Source organism: Podarcis erhardii, assembly GCF_964252035.2.
Source record: "Podarcis erhardii genome assembly, chromosome: 7".
Classification (NCBI taxonomy): Eukaryota; Metazoa; Chordata; class Lepidosauria; order Squamata; family Lacertidae; genus Podarcis; species Podarcis erhardii.
In genome coordinates, this window is record NC_138511.1 from 66543791 (window position 1) to 66561256 (window position 17466).

General features: G+C 44.8%; 1 protein-coding gene across 3 annotated transcripts in view; it reads left to right on the forward strand.

Moving 5' to 3' along the window:
- The first annotated feature begins 158 nt into the window (after positions 1–158).
- The window catches only part of CNKSR1 (connector enhancer of kinase suppressor of Ras 1), a 31202-nt gene continuing 13894 nt past the window's right edge, over positions 159–17466 (forward strand). Inside the window, exons 1-10 of one of the 3 annotated variants that reach the window (XM_081868870.1) lie at positions 159–297; positions 2403–2560; positions 3324–3526; positions 4551–4635; positions 10302–10343; positions 11631–11750; positions 13096–13155; positions 14029–14100; positions 15748–15882; positions 17358–17443. In XM_081868870.1, the coding sequence (XP_081724996.1) occupies positions 246–297; positions 2403–2560; positions 3324–3526; positions 4551–4635; positions 10302–10343; positions 11631–11750; positions 13096–13155; positions 14029–14100; positions 15748–15882; positions 17358–17443 (1013 nt within the window). In that variant the 5' untranslated portion in view covers positions 159–245. Of the gene's footprint in view, positions 298–2402; positions 2561–3323; positions 3527–4550; positions 4636–6431; positions 6506–6762; positions 6971–8705; positions 8752–10301; positions 10344–11630; positions 11751–13095; positions 13156–14028; positions 14101–15747; positions 15883–17357; positions 17444–17466 lie in introns of those variants that run through there. The other 2 variants (XM_081868871.1, XM_081868872.1) reach the window with 2 other exon arrangements.

Below are 17466 nucleotides of genomic sequence, written 5' to 3' on the forward strand. Positions count from 1 at the left end.
CTTTCCCAATTCCCCAAAGGGGGACAGCTGGACAACATTTACTAACTGGCTTAGAGAATCCTACGTTTTAGAGAAGGCGGGCTTTACTGCCGAGTGACAAGTGGGCGGACAAACCAGAAACCCAGCTGGGAGTTACCTGCTGGAACCTGCAGGTGCGTCTTGAGTTTCATCCGTGATTTCCCTGGAACGGAAACATATTCCTCGAATAGGAGTGTCCAGAAGGGACTAAGCCAGGGGCTTGGAACATGGATCCCATCTCCACCTGGAATACTAAGATGGTGGTGGCCTGGATGAGAGGTGAGAGGGAGAGCGGAACTTTTGGGGAATCTTTTACACCTAAATCAGACAGGTGTGTGTTGCTGGGAGGGTTCTGTATTCGCCTATTGCGCCTCCATGGGACTCGAGGCTGGCCCATACTCGAGGAACTGGTAGGAACCAGGAGGTGTAAATCTGAGCTAAAACTGCAACTATGAGAGAGATGGCAGGAGTGAATAAGAGCCGACCTCTTTGCCCACTGGAATGAAGCACATTCCTGCTCTGGGCAGGCCCTCTTACCTGGCCGGGCGGTTACTACATGTTCAATGGAGTGGGAGGAGAAGCCACTCCCCCAAACAGTGTTGTGATTGCCATAACATGCCCGATTTTTCCATGTGTTGACTGTGGAGAGGTAAGGAAAGGGTCTGGAGGCAGCTGTCGGACATGACTTTCTCTTCCTCCTTTGCCCACTTCTGGCTTCTTAACACAGGGCAGCTTTATTTCCAAATTTGCAGACCTGGGAGAACAAGGAAACCAGTGCCAGATTTACGTATAAGCTAAACAAACTACAGCTTAGGGCCCCACTCTTTTGGAGGCCCCCAGAAAAATTTAAAGGGAAAAACCCCCACTGGATGTACATTTCCAAAAAAACAAATAAAATAAAACCTACATACAGCAACAGTGTTTTGTGTTGTGTAGGCTGCTATTTGTTATGTGCAAGTGGCTTTAGATACCTATTAGGTCCATAAATTACCATATAGCATATATTCAACACAAAAAGCAGTGATAATTTGTTGTTGACAAAGGGCAGCTGGACATATAAAGGGTCCCATTACCTTCAGTAGCTTAAGATCTCATCAAACCTAAATCTGGCCCTGAAGGAAACGGAACTGGAAAACTATGGAGGTGGCTGGGAAGAGGAAGAGAGATCAGCCAAGTCCTCATTTGTTTGCAAAAATAAAATTCTAATTAGATTTAGGACAGGGATAGAGAAGCCTTGTCTTCCAGATGTGTTTGTTTACAGAATTTATATTGCTACTGTTAATCAATTTATTACTCGACCATCTGTATGTTTTTAACACTCGATTGGGAGCTGCCCAGAGTGGCTGGGGAAACTCAGCCAGATGGGTGGGGTATAAATAATAAATTATTATTATTATAAATTATTATCACCAACAGGTTGCAGGGTGGGTTGCCACAAATGAAGTTCAGCATTCTATCCCACTTATCCTGCCCTGATATCTTACAATGAAAGGTAGTTAATAATAATAATAATAATCTCAGGACAGGTCAAAACCATTTAAAATAAAATAGCTGTAATTTCTAATTAGATTTAGGGCAGGAACATGGAACCTTGGCCTTGTAGAAGTGTTAGTTTAAAGAATTAATGTCCTACTCCTCTTCACTACTGATTTCAGTGTGGGTTATTGCAATTTAAAATGCAACAACCAGGAAAAGGCAAAAAAGTAATTGCAATGAAAAATCACAGCTGCAAATTCATCTGTTGTTTGACTCCAACTCCTATCGGCTACCCCCACCTCCCAAAGCATGGCCAACAGTCAGGGATGATGGGATTTGTAGTCACACTAGATCTTGAGGGGCACAGCTTCTCCATCTCTGATTTTGGGGAAGAAATTGAAAGTCATAAAAATATTTGTGGCCACATGATGCTTGACAACGTCTTTCTTCTGCTCCCTTCCCAAGACTCCCCCAAACATGTGATTTCAAAGTTAAAATATGAGATTCTGTAAGCCTTGCCAAATTTGTTATCAGCTGTAGAAAACAGAGTCCTTGGACTCTGATAATGCTTCTTGCATGCCTGGATGGAAGATGAGGGCGGGGTGTGTGTGTGTGTGCTGTGTGAGTGTATTTGGAAACTAACCTACTATGCAAAGGTAAAAATGACATTCATTGCTCCTGCCACTTTTCAGCCTACCACTGGCATGTGACCCTTGCATGGTTACCCAAAAAGGATCCCGGGCTTTAAAAAAAATGGTTCCCCACCCACCTCCTAACTGAAGATGCCAAGGTTTGAACCTTCTGCATGCCAAGCAAGTGCCCTGCCATTGATCTATAGCTCTTTCCAAAACTTCTGGGCCAGTTTCATGAAAGAAAGAGGATCAAATGCTTTCCTCTTTTGCGTTTAGGTTTGGATCCAGCGTTACAAGACTATCCCTTTGAGACGTGGGGCCTGACTGGGAAGGGGCTGCTTCATCTGTCCTATCGGGACCTGGAAGATCTGGGCATGAGGCGCGTTGGCCATCAGGAGCTGCTTCTGGAAGCTGTGGAGCAGCTCTGCGTATTGGTGAGCACATGGCTGTGAACCTCAGTGCAGCTCACAAATCCCTCAACAACTTGGGCCTCTGAAGTACTTTAGGGACCATCTGATTCCTTATCTTCCACCTCAACTAGGGGCATCTTATGACGGGGCCCTTAAGGTGGTTCCACCCATGAGATTCAGTTGACCTTCACTAGGGAGCAAACCTTTAGCGCTACAGGCCCTGCCCTATGGAGATTCAGGGGGGAACCTTCCCTCCCTTCTTTCTTTTGAAAACTTTATTATTTAGACTAGCCTTTGTACTATGAATTTTCTCTTTTTTAATCAATCGCTCCAGTCTCTCTCACACAGATCTCTTCCATCAATCTTCTCTGTTTATGTGTCTTCATAAAAAAAATCTCCAGCATTTTCATGCAACACTAAACACAGTTGTGCAGTTATGCAGTTGTGACCACCTATTTTTGCGAGCAGTTTCTCCTAATATAATGCATTTTTGTATGTGTGTTATTTTCACCAATATCTTCATTTTTCTGCATGTTTTCCCTTCATATATGTATTTTTTTGTAAGCATTATTTAGCTGGGAAACTGCACTGCAAAGTTAAGAGACGTGTCAGTTTCAAAGCATGGCTGTGCTTGAGTTCTCATTTTGAAAAGTGCGAATTTGGTTTAATTTCTCCTTTAAATGTGAACTGAACCAAATCCTGCCCCCCTACTTTGAGTGAAACTTTGCTGTATACAAGCCTTTGTTTCCATTACTGAGGGTAGCTGGGCTTGTTTCCCTCTCCCTAGAACTATGACCTGGCAACGACCAATCTTCAGGTGCTGACTGAGAAGCTGCAAGGCATTGTAAGGACAATTGAAACCTTCATCCTGAGCCATAGGAAAGTTAGCACCTACGACGGATACACTATGGAGAAACCCTCTTCGGACCTCCTGGGCTGTGTGGTGGAGCTGATTGGTGCTGCAAAGGGTCTCTTCTTATGGCTCAACAGGTAAAGACTGTCATGATCATCTTCTCCATTCCCTTTATTTCGAATGTTCAGGCTGTGAGTGTTGTTTATGTCATGGAAATGGCACCTGCCATCCGAAAGAGCAAAGCTGTGTGTTTGTGAATGAATCTCCCAAACAGTCAGATGAGGACTGAGTAATACTCTGTGGTCCTGGAACACTGACTGGCTCTTAGGGGAGAACGGAAAACAAGTTGGGAGATGGAATGGAGTGGAGTGGCTGGGATCCTGAACAGTAGAGTTCCACGCTGCAGCATTTTGTCACAGACTCCATTGGTGTAGACCAGGTGTGGGAACCTTTGGCCCTCCAGATGTTGCTGAACTATGGTTTCTATCATTCTTGGCAATTGGGTATGCTTGTTGTGGCTGATGGGAACATCCAGAAGGCCAAATGTTTCCCACAAAGAGATACTGCTTCTTGTTATCCACTTTGGGGCAGTGAAGGGGAGATAGTCTGAACACTGAATTAACTTAATGGCCTGGAGGAAAATAGTATAAAAGGGCTGGAGAGGGGAAAGGTTTCATGCAGATTTAAGGGAGATGGGTGTGTGGAATGGAAAGGGTTTGGGAGTGTTTAAATGATGATTCACTTGTAGAGTTCTGTACCCGAAGGGAGATAAGGAGTGAACCTTGAGAGAAAAGGTACCAAGGGAAATTGGAGGTCCTGTGTACCGCTTCAAACACCCACTGGATGCTGGGCCAATGCCAGAGCTCGGCATAATCAAGTAGGAGGCCATTTTTCTGAGAGCCAAATTGGAGCCAGATGTCAGCAGTTTTTCAGACTGTCTATGTGAACATAGGAAGCTGCCATATACCATGTCAGACTGATGGTTTGTTTAGCACGGTATTGTTTATTCTTGCAGTGTTTCTCTTTTCAGTGCAGTATTACTTACCTGTAATACCAAAGTCAGGTGGAGAGTAGACAGAAATTGTATTTAAGTGGGATCTCCGATTATCAAGTAGGAGGTATTGGCATGTAGGAAGCAGGCTTATTGATCTTTTCTTGCAGGTATCTCTTCTCCCACCTTAATGATTTTTCAGCCAGCAAAGACATCATCTGGCTGTGTGGCGATCTAGCAGAGATTATGAAAGCGGTAAGTTATTCAAAGACAATGCCTATAATGTGTGTTTTCTGGGAAGCTTAGTTTTGGCCCTCTCTGGGAGAATAAGTGCCTATTCGTGCCACCAGCTGAAGGTATTATGAAGGCCAGAATGTCCAGTGGCCTCTTCCATGGGTCTTTGACTGCCATAAATCTTTGTACTACTATCCAGAGGTGATTAGCTGCCCTGCAATGGCAAGGCAAGTGATTTGGGTGTGCTGGCTCTGTTGGGTCTTCTCTAGTCATTTCTCACTCCTAGCAAGCTGGGCTTACATGTTTTAGGGGCCACAGGCTTTATAGATGCAGGTTGTGCTGTGACTCCAGAAACTGACGCCTCCTCTATGCTGCTAATTCCAGTAGCTGGGAATCACAAGTAGTAAAAGCCCTGCTGATTTGGTGTGCTCAGATCCTGTTTGCAGTCTTCCCATGAGCTGAATGCTTGACTTGAAATGAGTTTGGTCCACAGGAGGTTGTGGACTTTCCAACACTATGTGAAGAATTCATAATTCAGCATGCTTTAGGAGGTGTTGGACAGATGTTTTCCCCAAATACGTGCTGTATCCTATGACGATTTGCTGACGGCTCGCCACAGATGGGGATGCACCTTATCACAGGCTTTCCCCATATGCAGGACACACCCAGACTATCATGTGGTTTGGTGAAATTGAAGCTGGTTTTATTTTTGTGCCTCTTGAGCTGGTCTTATGCTCCCACACCATGGCCACATACTTAACTGAAGCCTCACCCTGGGACATGATGAGATCCAGTTACATTGTCGAGAACGTTCGTAAGACTTCCTCCGTATGTCCCAAATTCTTTCCCACCAACACACAGAAAGGCAATTTAATATTGATTTCCTTCGCTCCATTTGGACAGTGCACCATAGGTTAGAACACATATCCTGATTTGAGCCTCTCGGTGTACAGGTGATCAAACTATGATTTCATTTTCGGTATGTTTGGCATGTCTGTTTCAGGGGAGGAGTAGCAGACCGAACTATGGTTTATCATTTCAGGCATCCACACTATAGCACCTCCTTCATTTAGGTGTCCCTGTGTGTATTCTCCATTTGGTGCCTGAGGCCTTATTCTGAGTGCCAAATGTGGTTCAAAGAGTGTCTTACCCAGTTGAAGAACCTAATTGTGAAATACAGTACCTTCCCTAAGGAGGCTGTGGTTCTTTATTCTTTCTGGTGTTTTAAACAGAACATGCATGGCTATGAATTTTCTTTTCTCCTTTCTATCTAGCTATCTTTTAAGTGTTCCTGTGATCTGCTTTTGTTTGCTGTTATAGTAATTGGAAGAAATTACTATGGTCCTTTATTTTGTTTTTTGGACTTTGTGTGAAGTGTTTTTGTTTGTGTGTTAAACTGTAACTCATTTGGAGTTTATGCTTATGAGGAAAAGTAGGCTGTAAGTTTGAATAACAACAATAATAATTGATAGGGAAACTTCATTAACTGCGGTTTGGTGTGATTTCAAAACTGAGGTTGTATAAACACCATACATTTAAAACCTGCCCCCAAGAATGTTGAGAACTGTAGTTTAAGGGTGCTGGAAACTATAGCTCTATGGTGCTAAACAACAGTTCCCATTAATCTTTTTGAGAGAAGGTGCTTTAAATATATTGTATGTACATAGCTGAGCTGTGTTAAGAAACAGTCTGCAAATTGGCCTGAAGTTTAATGAGCCTCCTGCAGATATTATTGCATCAGGAGGTTTGTTTTATGATGTAAGAACTGGGTCAATCCTTCGGAACTCCCTTCCACAACACATGAGTCAAGTGCTGTCTCCATTGTCATTTCAATGTTTTTCAAAAAACCTTCCTTTTTCAACAAGCCTTTTAAGTGGCGATTCTTCTCCTGGTCTGTGTTTGTGTTGGATTTGAAATTGGATTGATGTTTCTATTGTTAATCCCTTAGTTTAGGGTGTTTCCTAGGAAACTGTTCAGAAAGGAAATAAAGGCTGTGTACGTACTACACCTTTAAAGCACATTCAAAGTACGTTCCCCCCTCAAAGAATTCTGGGCCTTGTAGTTTGTTAAGGGTTTCTGGGAATTTTAACTCTGTGAGCGGTAAACTACAGGGCCCAGAATTCTTTGAGAAAAAGAACATGTTTTGAGTGTACTTTAAAGGTACGCTGCTCCAGAAAGATGGTCGCCCCCATGTTTGGGTCAGAGAGGCCATCCATCTTTGAGTTGTAAGGTGCCAAGCTCTGTGGCTCATTGTTGGCTGACAGAGGATGAGACACCCTATTCTGAACTTGAATGAACTGAGGGAAATGGCAGCTGACCAGAAATGGGTGGGAGGAGTGAGACCGAGAAGAGCGAGGTAAACAAAACTGGATGGGGGCGAGGGAGCGACTTGTTTTTTGTAGAAATAATCCAGTGAGTCACGCTTTGGGATCGGGGTCAGGGCTGGATAGCTGAGTTTGGGGAATCTCCATTTTCAGTTGGATGTAGCCCAGTGAAAGGAAGCATATGCGCTGAGGGGAGACAGAGAGAAAGTCTCTTCAGGGAAGCTTTTACAGGTAGGCACAGCGGTAGGTAGCTTCTTTGTAAAATGTTCCTTCTCTGTGTGACCTTCTGCGATGGAATCTGTGGAATGAGCTGGAGGGACTTGATGACAAATGGTCCTACTGGAAAATCCCGCGGCTCTAGACGAGAGCATGGGAAAGGAAAGGAAGGGAAGTGTGAAGGTCGTAATAGCAAGAAATTGTCAAAAGCTCCATGCTATAGATTTCTTAAAAGAGCTGGGAGCAGAGGGGAGGGGCGTGACAAGGTGTGCCATGTTGCAGAAGAAACTAAAGAATTAGGCTTCTTTATCTAAGTAGAAGTAGCTAGAAATTTCAGGTGAGTTCCCCTCCATTATAGTATTATAAGTGGAAACGTTTTACCTTACTAAAACTATTTGAACTTTAGGAGTGCCCTACCAGGTGAATGATATTTTATGGCATTTTGAAGCAAAGGTTTGTGTGTGTGTGTGTGTGTGTTTGTGTGTGTTTGTGTGTGTTTAGGGCTGTATACACCCTGTACATTTGAAGCACATTTAAAGCGTGCACACACACACCAAAAATCCTGGGGACTGTAATTTGGTAAGGGAATTGTAGCTGTGTGAAGGGTAAATTACAGTTCACAGGATCCATGGAGTGGGTGTGCTTTAAATATATGATGGGCATGCAGCCTGTATTGTTCATTCTGTAGTTCTTTTAAGATAAAAAACATACAAATGACCAGGAAAGAAGAATGTGCCCAACTCATTTTGACGGATGGGAAGGGAAGCTGGGAATGTGGTGGGAGAAGATCTTCATTCAGCTGTGATCTGCAAACCTTCTAAGGCCTGTAGGGTAGGGCTTAGATGTGTGTATTCTGAAAATTTCATATTCTTTCATAGTGTCTCTTAGTACTCTGCTTTTCACTCTTCCTTTTTTCCCTTCCCCACTTCCCACAAGTATTTGTTTTGTTTGTGCAGTTGGGTTCCTGTCATTAGTATTTGCTGGGAAATCTGAGTCTCTGGTCCTGAGACTTGGGGCTTGAGCCTGGGAGCCTGAGGGTGGTGCGTGTTGGAGAAGGGGGCAAAGACTTTAAAACTTAGTGTTTGTATTTTAAAGAAATCTCAAGACTCCTTCTAATTGTGCTGCAGTGCTGGATTGTTATATCTTCAAACTGTCTCTATTTTACTGGAACAGTCTCTGAATTCTGGTGCCTGTCCCTGGTAATGCTTTGTCTCCATTTTGCCCTTTTGCTGGATGCATGTATGAGAGCCAGTATGGTGTAGTGGTTAGAGTGGAGTTGCACTAGGACCTGGGAGACCCACGTTCAAATTCCTCACTCAGCAGTGAAGCTCACTGGGTTATCTTGGGCCAGTCATTTTTCTCTCAGTCTGGCCTACCTTACAGGGTTGTTGTGAGGATGAGATGAGGAGAGGGAGAACTGTTTGTTGCACTTTGAGTTCCTTGGAGGAAGGCTGGGATATGAGCTTCGTGGCTGTTTGGGGTTTTTAACTCTGGTCTCCCAGGTCCTAGTCCAGCACTCTAACTAGTGCACTTTCTCTCTCTCTTTTTAAGGGGGGATCTAAGGAGATATTTTAAAAATCCATTGGATCAGCATGTGGTGAGGAGAACAGTAAATAGTCATTTTACCTCCAGTATAATTGCATCCAAAAACACATCATTTTGTGGAATGTGTACCTCCCTCTGAGATGTGTGCATGGCATTACTTGGAACCTAATACCCTACGTTAACTGGGGGAAGGTCAGTGTTTGAAGATAAGATGCCCTAGTGTGATCTTTCTTGATCCTGGAATACCATCGAGTGGAACACACATGATTGATGACTGCGCAATCTTGTCATAGCTGAAAGCCAGATCCCTCAGGGCAACTTGCCTCTAATGCACACGCATGCAGATGCACGCTTGTGCACATTTAAGATGCCATGTGTGCATAGCTTGATGAGACTTGCCTTGAGTTGTGGATAGCAGATGAAAAGACAGAGCTGTCTTCTATAGTACAGCTTTCCTCAACCTGGTGCCCTCAACCTGTATTTTGAACTACAGTTGTGCTGGACTGGGCTGATGGATCTTATATACCAAAACATCTGGAGGCCACCAGATTTTGGAAAACTGTTTTAGTCTCTCTTACACCAAAATAAAAACCCTGAAATGCCTTAATGGTGTTCTTATTTTTCTGTGTGTGTTTTTAATGCTGCAGGGACTATGGTCAGTGGTATGCCATGTGGAAAATATATCCATCCCTTGTTGACCCTAGAAGGAAGCTGTGCCAAACCTAGGATCTAGTAGCCATTACCCACCATTCTCATGGTTCCTCCAGATATTCTATTTGCTTAGCATTCAGCTTGATTTGCTTGCACAAAACTTGCATGGTAGTTGGAATATGCCCAGCCTTTACTGAGTGTTCTTCTGATTTGTTTACAAGGCAGTTATCTGACAATGGACATTATCCTGATTTCCTTGCAGGCTTGTCTACACATCTTCCTGTTGATCATTTGTTCATCCCACACATTTTGGTGCATTTCCCCATCACTTTCCTAACTGCAGAAAGTCCTTTGGGGCCAAACACTTTAATTGTGCAAACCTAAGTTTCTGGTATGGGCCTGCAAGATAAGGACCGCCTGGAGGCACCCAGAGTTTGGAGTGTGGATGAAGCAACTGGCGGGGGTAGGCATTGGAGGGAATTAACATGCAATCTGTACTACACCTGTGCAGGTGAGCTTGTTTCCCTGGTCACTGGTACACTCAGAGAGAGTCCCTGCTGCTTTTGAATGAACAATTGCTTCCAGGCTGTTGCTATCTTTGGGTGGGTTTCAGTCGCATACTGGAGAATTCAAGCTATCCGGTTAGTGTTGACTGAGAGGTCTTGTGCAAGAAACCTGCTTCTCCAAAAAGAGCAGACTTTTCGTGATAAGCGAAGTGATGAGTAAATGCAGAGGAAAGTGTGGGATCACACTTGCTTTGATGCAGCAGCATTTAACCTCCCCATAAACAAATCAAGAATGGATTCTCATTGAATAAACAACCTTGTCTAATCTCCCTGCAAACAAATCAGGATGAATGATCAGGTGAACAGGTTATCTGGAAGGACCCTAGTTCTTACCTGTTTCTGGGATAGTTTGAAGAGTCTAGCTTGGTTTTCTTTGTACTTGCAGGGCTGCACTGTGTCTGAGAGGGAGGACCGGATTTTACTGATTGTAAGTACTGCAATCTGCGGATGGAATGTGCTATGAGATGAGGCCTGATGTGGAATCTTGCTTTAAATTCTTGGCTGACAGCTATTTTTGGGGGGGTGGGATGTTCAGGTCCCTTTAATCTAAACTGGACATTGTCAAGTACACAAGCCCCCTCAGATGGCCAAGTATGTTTTACTGGCATGAGAAATGTGTCCATCGCCTCTGTTCTGGACATGTGCACACCAGGGATGTACAGCAGAAAATGTTCCAAAACAGCATATTTCCCATTTCTTAAGTTCATTAGGGATGATGAATGCATGCCAACTCCAAGCTTGACAGTTTCAAAGTTTTGCTTTTGTTTACTAGATACAGACAAAACAGCTAAACTAGATCGTTCTGTAGGACCAGAGTACAGTGGTACCCCTAGTTACGAACTTAATTCGTTCCAGAGGTCCGTTCTTAACCTGAAACTGTTCTTAACTAGAGGCGTGCTTTCGCTAATGGGGCCTCTTGCTGCCGCTGCGCTGCCGGCACACAATTTCCGTTCTCATCCTGAGGAAAAGTTCTCAACTCTTCCAGGTTAGCGGAGTTTGTAACCTGAACCATTTGTAACCTGAGGCGTTTGTAACTTGAGGTACCACTGTAGTTGATATGATGCCTTCTAGATGTTGATGGACTATAACTCCCATCATCCATGACCATCGGCCATGCTAGCTGATGGAAGTTGGAGTCCAGCAACATCTAGAGCGCACCACATTGTGGAAGCCTGAAACAACCTATTGATTTATATATTTTTAAAAAACTGAATAGTATGGAGAGAGTGAACTGGGAACAATTATTTTTCTTTCAAAATTGAACACTTGGCGTAATCTAGGTAAATAGCATAGTCTTACGATGGAGTAAGCTGCATCAAAACCATATTTATCCCATTTGGGAAATAGCAGGAGACCGGTCTGCATCTTGTTTCCTGACCCAGGTCACATCCACACCATACATTTAAAGCATGTTGATTCTCACTAAGAACCCTGGGAAATGCAGTTTGTTAAGTGTCCTGGGAATTGTAGCTCAGTGAGTTCCCAGGATTCCTTGGGCGAAGCCATGACCATGAAAGTGCTGTAAATGTGCTATAAATTTATGGTGTGCATGTAACCTCCCGGTTAGCAAATGCATTTTTTAAAAATTGGGGTAGGGGAAGATCTAGGAGGATCTTGTGCCTCCAATTGCATTTGTTCTTACCTCTGTCAGAAGGTTCATAATCCACCTGGTGTCTTCTATAAGAATGAGTTTTTCCCTCTTTGCGACCTGCAGGGCAGACACATCTCAGGAATCTGCGAGCACATCTTGAATTACAGTCCAGCTGAACTCCTGCATCGAACTGCCATCTTGGAGACAGTGGAACTTGTGGCAGCAGGTCCAGAGGACAGTCTGGTGAGCCTGCCAGGCTATTTTTATTTTATTTTTATTTTATTTTGCAAGGCCGTCGCAGGCAAAAGAGCTGAGCGCAAAGCCCCCATCCACAGTTATAAAGTGCATATCCAGCACTTATAAAGGCGGGTGTGATTTTTGGTTGTTCCAACATGAAATAAGAAACAGGAGCAGGAAATCAATAATAAATAATAATCACAACAACTAGCATTTACTTACGTACCGGAGGGGATGGGAAAGTCCCACAAAGCAACATGATGCAGCTAAACAGCATTTCGCGCTGCTCAACTTTACCTGTACTGACTGGCAGTGCCTCTTGGGCGTGTCAGGCAGGGAGTCTTTCTCAGCCCTACCTGGAGATGCCAGGAATTGAACTCAGAACCTTTTGCATGCAAGGCAGGTGCTCTGGCCCTGAGCTGTATGGCCTTCCCTGTTTATGTATGTCTGTCAAGGCTGGGTTGGCAAAGTAAAATGTCAGGTCCCTCTCCTGCAACTTGGAAGTCCCCAGAATAATTGTCCTTTATTGAAAGAATGTTGACCTTCATCACGGGCAGGGTGAATGAACTCTTCTCCCTCCTCCCTTTAAGTTGTCTTAAACAGAGTCAGGCAGGGTACTTAAAAGCAGTGAGCCCATGACATAAAATTGCTTCTGGGCAAATTAAGACAGCTGGAGCTTCACTGTTACTGTTCTCTAAGCACACCTAGCTGCCCTGTAAACAATGGGTGTTTTTAAACAAAACAAAGATTATAGAGAAGAAAGGACAGGAGATCTGGGTGTCAGTGCAAAAACCCCAGGGCTCATGCTGTCTCCCCCCCACCCCCGCCGCCGCCGCCACCGCCACCGCCAAGACAGGCTTCTAGTCAGTTAAGCCCATCATTGTCTATTCTGCAAACCAGAGATACTGGGAATTTCACCTGCAAACTTCTGCATGCAAAAGCAGGTGCCCTGCTGCTGAACTACAACTTTTATTCTGCTGATATAGCAAGATGCCTTATACTGAGTCAGGCTGGGAAACCAGGGTTCAAATCACTACTCGGCCATGAGGCTCATTGGGTGACCTTGGGCCAGTTACTGTCTTTTAACCTAGCCTACTTCAGGGGTTGCTGTGTGGATGAAAATGGGGAGAGGGAAAACCATGTGTGCCACCTCGAACTCCATGGAGGGATAACTATGTGAATATTTATGGGTCTCCAAAGTCTCAGATATGGGTCTTCCCCAGCCCAGCCTGGCATTGCTGGGAACTGAACCAGGCAACTTTTCTGTGCATAGTTAATGCTCTTTTACTGAGCTAAGATCTCTTCTGCCACTGTCTCAGTAACCATGTCTGCTACATCTTTTCCTCTGCAGGGCATTGAGATTAAGTCCTCACCCACCTGTCTCCATTTCATATCGGGAACTGCCCCAGAGGTGAGTCAGAAAGAAGATACAGGGCGTTATTTGTGTCTTCGGGGCATTCCCAGACTGTCACTATATTTCACAGGGATTTGGTTTCATGCTGGCAAATTGAAGATGCACAATTATAGTTGACTGTGGGAGGTCTTGCGCAACAAGCATGCTTCCCTGAAAACTCAGACTTTTCACGCTAAGGAAAATGCACTGGAAAGTTTGGGATAAACCCTTGCTTTGGTGCAACGTCATCTGTCCTCCCTGTGAACCAACTGGCATAAATGCTCATAGCCAGCATCACCGCATCTCCTCGCAACAAATCAGAATGAATGCTTAAGCAGGTCGCCTTGAAGCGCACTCTGGGTTTTCCCATAGGGAAGAAGGGAGCATTAACTTAGGTCCTAAAATAGTGCCCTGCCCTGTCCCACCACGGTGACTTCAGGTCTCTGAAATGAGCCTGTGTGGGAAACCTAGCAACTCATCTAGAGGTGGGGGAGCTCATATTTCTTCCTCAGATTGTGCCAGGCAGAACATGGCTTAGCCCACCTGCTTTGCTCCCCCCCCCCTCCGACAGTGACTCTGCGTCATCCGAAGCTTGGCCAAAACCTTGGCGTGTGTGTGTGTGCACACGCTGTTCAGCCCAGCTAGTTTCTTCATTCCTTTGCCTCCTTGCTGAGCAGGAATTACCCCAAAGGTCAGAGCTTGAAGTTAATACTTAATCCCCTCTGCAGCAACTCCCCAGCCCTCCCCCAGTCTCAACTTTCTCTGTCCAAGAAAGCTGCTTACTTGGATTTGTGGAAGAGTGAGAGTGACCAAGTTGCCTCCTTCTCCCTTCCAGCAAAGGAGATCTTGACGTTTGTTTGTTTGTTTGTTGCATGTGTTGCTCCCTTCCAGTCCCCGGCTGAGCACTGCAGCAGCGGGATCCTTCCGGGGGATGAGATAGTGCAAGTCAACAACCAGGTGGTGGTAAGTGTGGGCCTCTTCCTCATTTGGCTCAGTGGCTGACTACTTGGGCAGGACTAACTAGGATGCTAAGTCAGCTACTGCGGTGGGTCGCAGCCAAATTCGATGGGTCTTCATTAATGCCAGGCTCAGATTTTCCTCCTGCAGTGCTGCTGCTTGACTGCCTTGTCTTGTTTTGATGTGGGTTTGGTTGTAGTGATAGAAAGTCATGGAGGCAGAGCATAGCCGTCATGGCTAGTAGCTGTTGATGCCCATGAATTTGTCTAATCCTCTTTCAAAGCCATCCAGGTTTCAGACAAATTTGCGGAGAACAAGATAGGCTATCCGTGCTTCACCTCCTTAAAAATGGCAATTGGTTGCCTCCTATAGGTAAATTTGCAGCTAGCAACTGGTGAGTGCAGCAGCTCAGGCCTGTAGCCAGAAATATTGTGGTGGTGAGGGAGCCTAAGGGTACATAGAAAGTTAGTTAATTAACTGTGTGACACGTCAGTAACAATTTTAAAAATAAATCTTAAGTGCCTAGTGCTTGCCAAAATCAACAAATTATCTTCTGGCATCTTAAGACTAATACATATTTTAACGTGGCACAAGCATTCAGGGGCTAGAGTTCCCTTCAGCAGGCCTATGAAGTGTAATCCTCAGTTGCAGATGGATGGATGCAGAGTGGCTAGTGTTGCACGTGGAGAGAAGGACCTGAAATGCAAACAGTACAGATAGTGGAAGTTCAGTTTGAGCTAGAATGTGTGCAAGATAAGCAGAATGGTCCTCTACAACAGCCCCGAGAGGTGATAAAACAATCAACTTGGCAATGCTGAGTCAACTAACCCTTGAATGGGAAAGGAAACTATTATCTCTATAGAGACCCAAATGAATAGATCAGACTTCAGGAATTGCAATTCCATTTCCTGCTGGAGCCCCCCACTCCCGTTGAAATTCCTTTAAGATCACTGACAGAGTATGCTGGCACACTGAAATGTTTTGGGTTTTTTTACTGGTTTATGAATATTGCCAGTTCTGTCAGTGTTTTTATCCCAGGGCTTTTGCATAGGGCCAGCCTTATCGTTAGGCATTGCGAGGCAGCCACCTGAGGCAGTGGATATGGGGTGGGGAGTGGTGCTGATGTGTTAGAGCAGGATTGGCCCATGATGTTTCGCTGCTGAAGTTTAACAGTGTGTGGTTTAACAATCAAGCCCTCTCCCCAGGGAACTCTGGGAATTGTAGCTTTGTGGAGGGAGCTGAGGCCTCCTAACAACTCAGCACCCTTAGTGAGGATTCTTTGAGGGAAGACATGACTGTTTAAAGTGGTATGATACCGCTTTAAATGTCTAGTGCAGATGAGGCATATGACTAAGCTAGCCTGCTGCTGTTCCGTCACCAGTGTTAACATAAGATGTGCCCAAGCCCTGAATTTTGCAGCCCTCGTTTAACTTAATTTATTTGACAATTGTTGTTTTTATTTACAGTATTTGCAAACTGTGTTTCTACATTGGCTCATCACCAAATAATAGTGTAGGTAGGTAGGTAGGTAGGTAGGTAGGTAGATACAAAAATATTTCAAATAAAATAATGTTGAAAAATGTGAAACTTAACGAAAAGCACTTTGAAGCTAAAAAATATCATTAAAGGCAAGACAATCTGTCAACCATGTAGGTGGGCTGGACACGGATGAATCTGGTGAAGAAGCTTCTTGAGACGTCAAGTCAGGTGACTTTGGTGCTGAAGAAAATACCACTCATTTTCCCAGGGACTCCCAGTTCCCCTGAGTCTTCTCCTCTACAGCAGAAGGTAAGCGAGGCCTAGAACAGCCCAAAGGCCACATTTCCCTGTGGGTACCACTCTGGGGAGCTGCTTCCCAGTGGTGGGTGAGGCCAGAGGCAAACATGGGCGAAGCAAAGGACAGGACCCTTACATTGTACAGTAGGCAGCATTCAATCTACAGGAAAGTCAAAGAGTTTGGCACCCCCATATACCTCCATCCTGCACCCAGGCATGCAAGAGGCGTTATCCCTATTCAGGGACATATTCCAGCCTGGAACAAGCACCTGAGTGTTAGGATGCGTCTGGGGAGACGGGGGCAATTGGCAGGCCCCCAGCTGGCTCTAGCCCACCTGTCGGCAGCCAGGCGAACTCCGGTTCTTGGAACAGCATCAAAACTGTGACTCAAGCCTCAGAGACCTTTAGAGACTGAGCACGCAAGCCAGCAGAGATAAGAACTCTTTGCAATAGAAGTAGCGGACAGAGGCATATGTAAGCATATTTACAGGCATTTATTCAGCATCAGGACAAAAGAAAAACATGTCTGCTTTCCTTTGTGTCCAGGCAAACAGCATAGGCAAAAGCTATATACAACAGAAGTTCCCAGCAGACTGTGCTGGAAGTAAACAGACATGTGACATACAACAACTCCACATGCCTGTTCTAAAGGTCGAGCGGAACTATATCCTAACACTGAGGACCTCCTGAGATCTCTGTGAAGCTGCCCCATGTGGTAAACCACTGAACGTTAGCTAGCAGCTTCTCAGATCCTGGACTGACTCCACCTCCATGTTTGGCATAGGAGTCTCCTGGAAAGGAGGTTATGCACTCCCTCCTTCCCTGGAGTTTTTAAGCAGAGGATGGGTGGCCACCTGTCATATATGATTTAGTTGAGATACCTGCATTGTAAGAGGTTGGACTAGATGACCCTCAGGGTCCCTTCTAACTCTACCATTCTATGATTCTAGGGGTGTTTATCTGATTACTCCCTGTATAAGTCCTGACAAGAGCTTCTAGAGCCAGACCTACCGCTGCTTATCATCACTATCATTATTATTGTTATTTATTTCCCTCCCTTCAACCTAAGATCTCAGTGCGGGTAACAATATTAGAAATGGTTCAAAACAACTTAAAATCACAGAAAGAAGGTGGGTCATAAAAATATGCACCTCAGGTGTCAAAGGCCAGGTAAAGAGGTGTGTCTTCAGCATCGGATGAAGCAGAGCTGGAGTGGTCTCCTTAGACCATATCTTTGCAGCTATGGGTTGCTTACTCTGAGGTGAGCTTCAGAGTCTTAGTAATCTCACATTTCCAAATAAAACTGTGACTAATCTTTGCTCGTCCTTCCTTGTCAGGCTTTTTTCCTTTTTTTACGACTCCCCTGGAGTGTCATTTCCGACCCAATGGAAAGGCAAAAGCAACATCTCAACAATATACCGAAGGCACAGTGTAGACTGTCCCCTTGACTGTAACAGATACGTGACTTTGGTCTGTTCATTCCATAGGTGCTGGAAGGTTTGTTCGATGTTGTGGAACCCCTGAGCTTGCACAGTGATGAGTCTGCGACTAGTTTTGGTTCTTCAACTTCCAGGTTAGGAATCCAACATTTCTGGG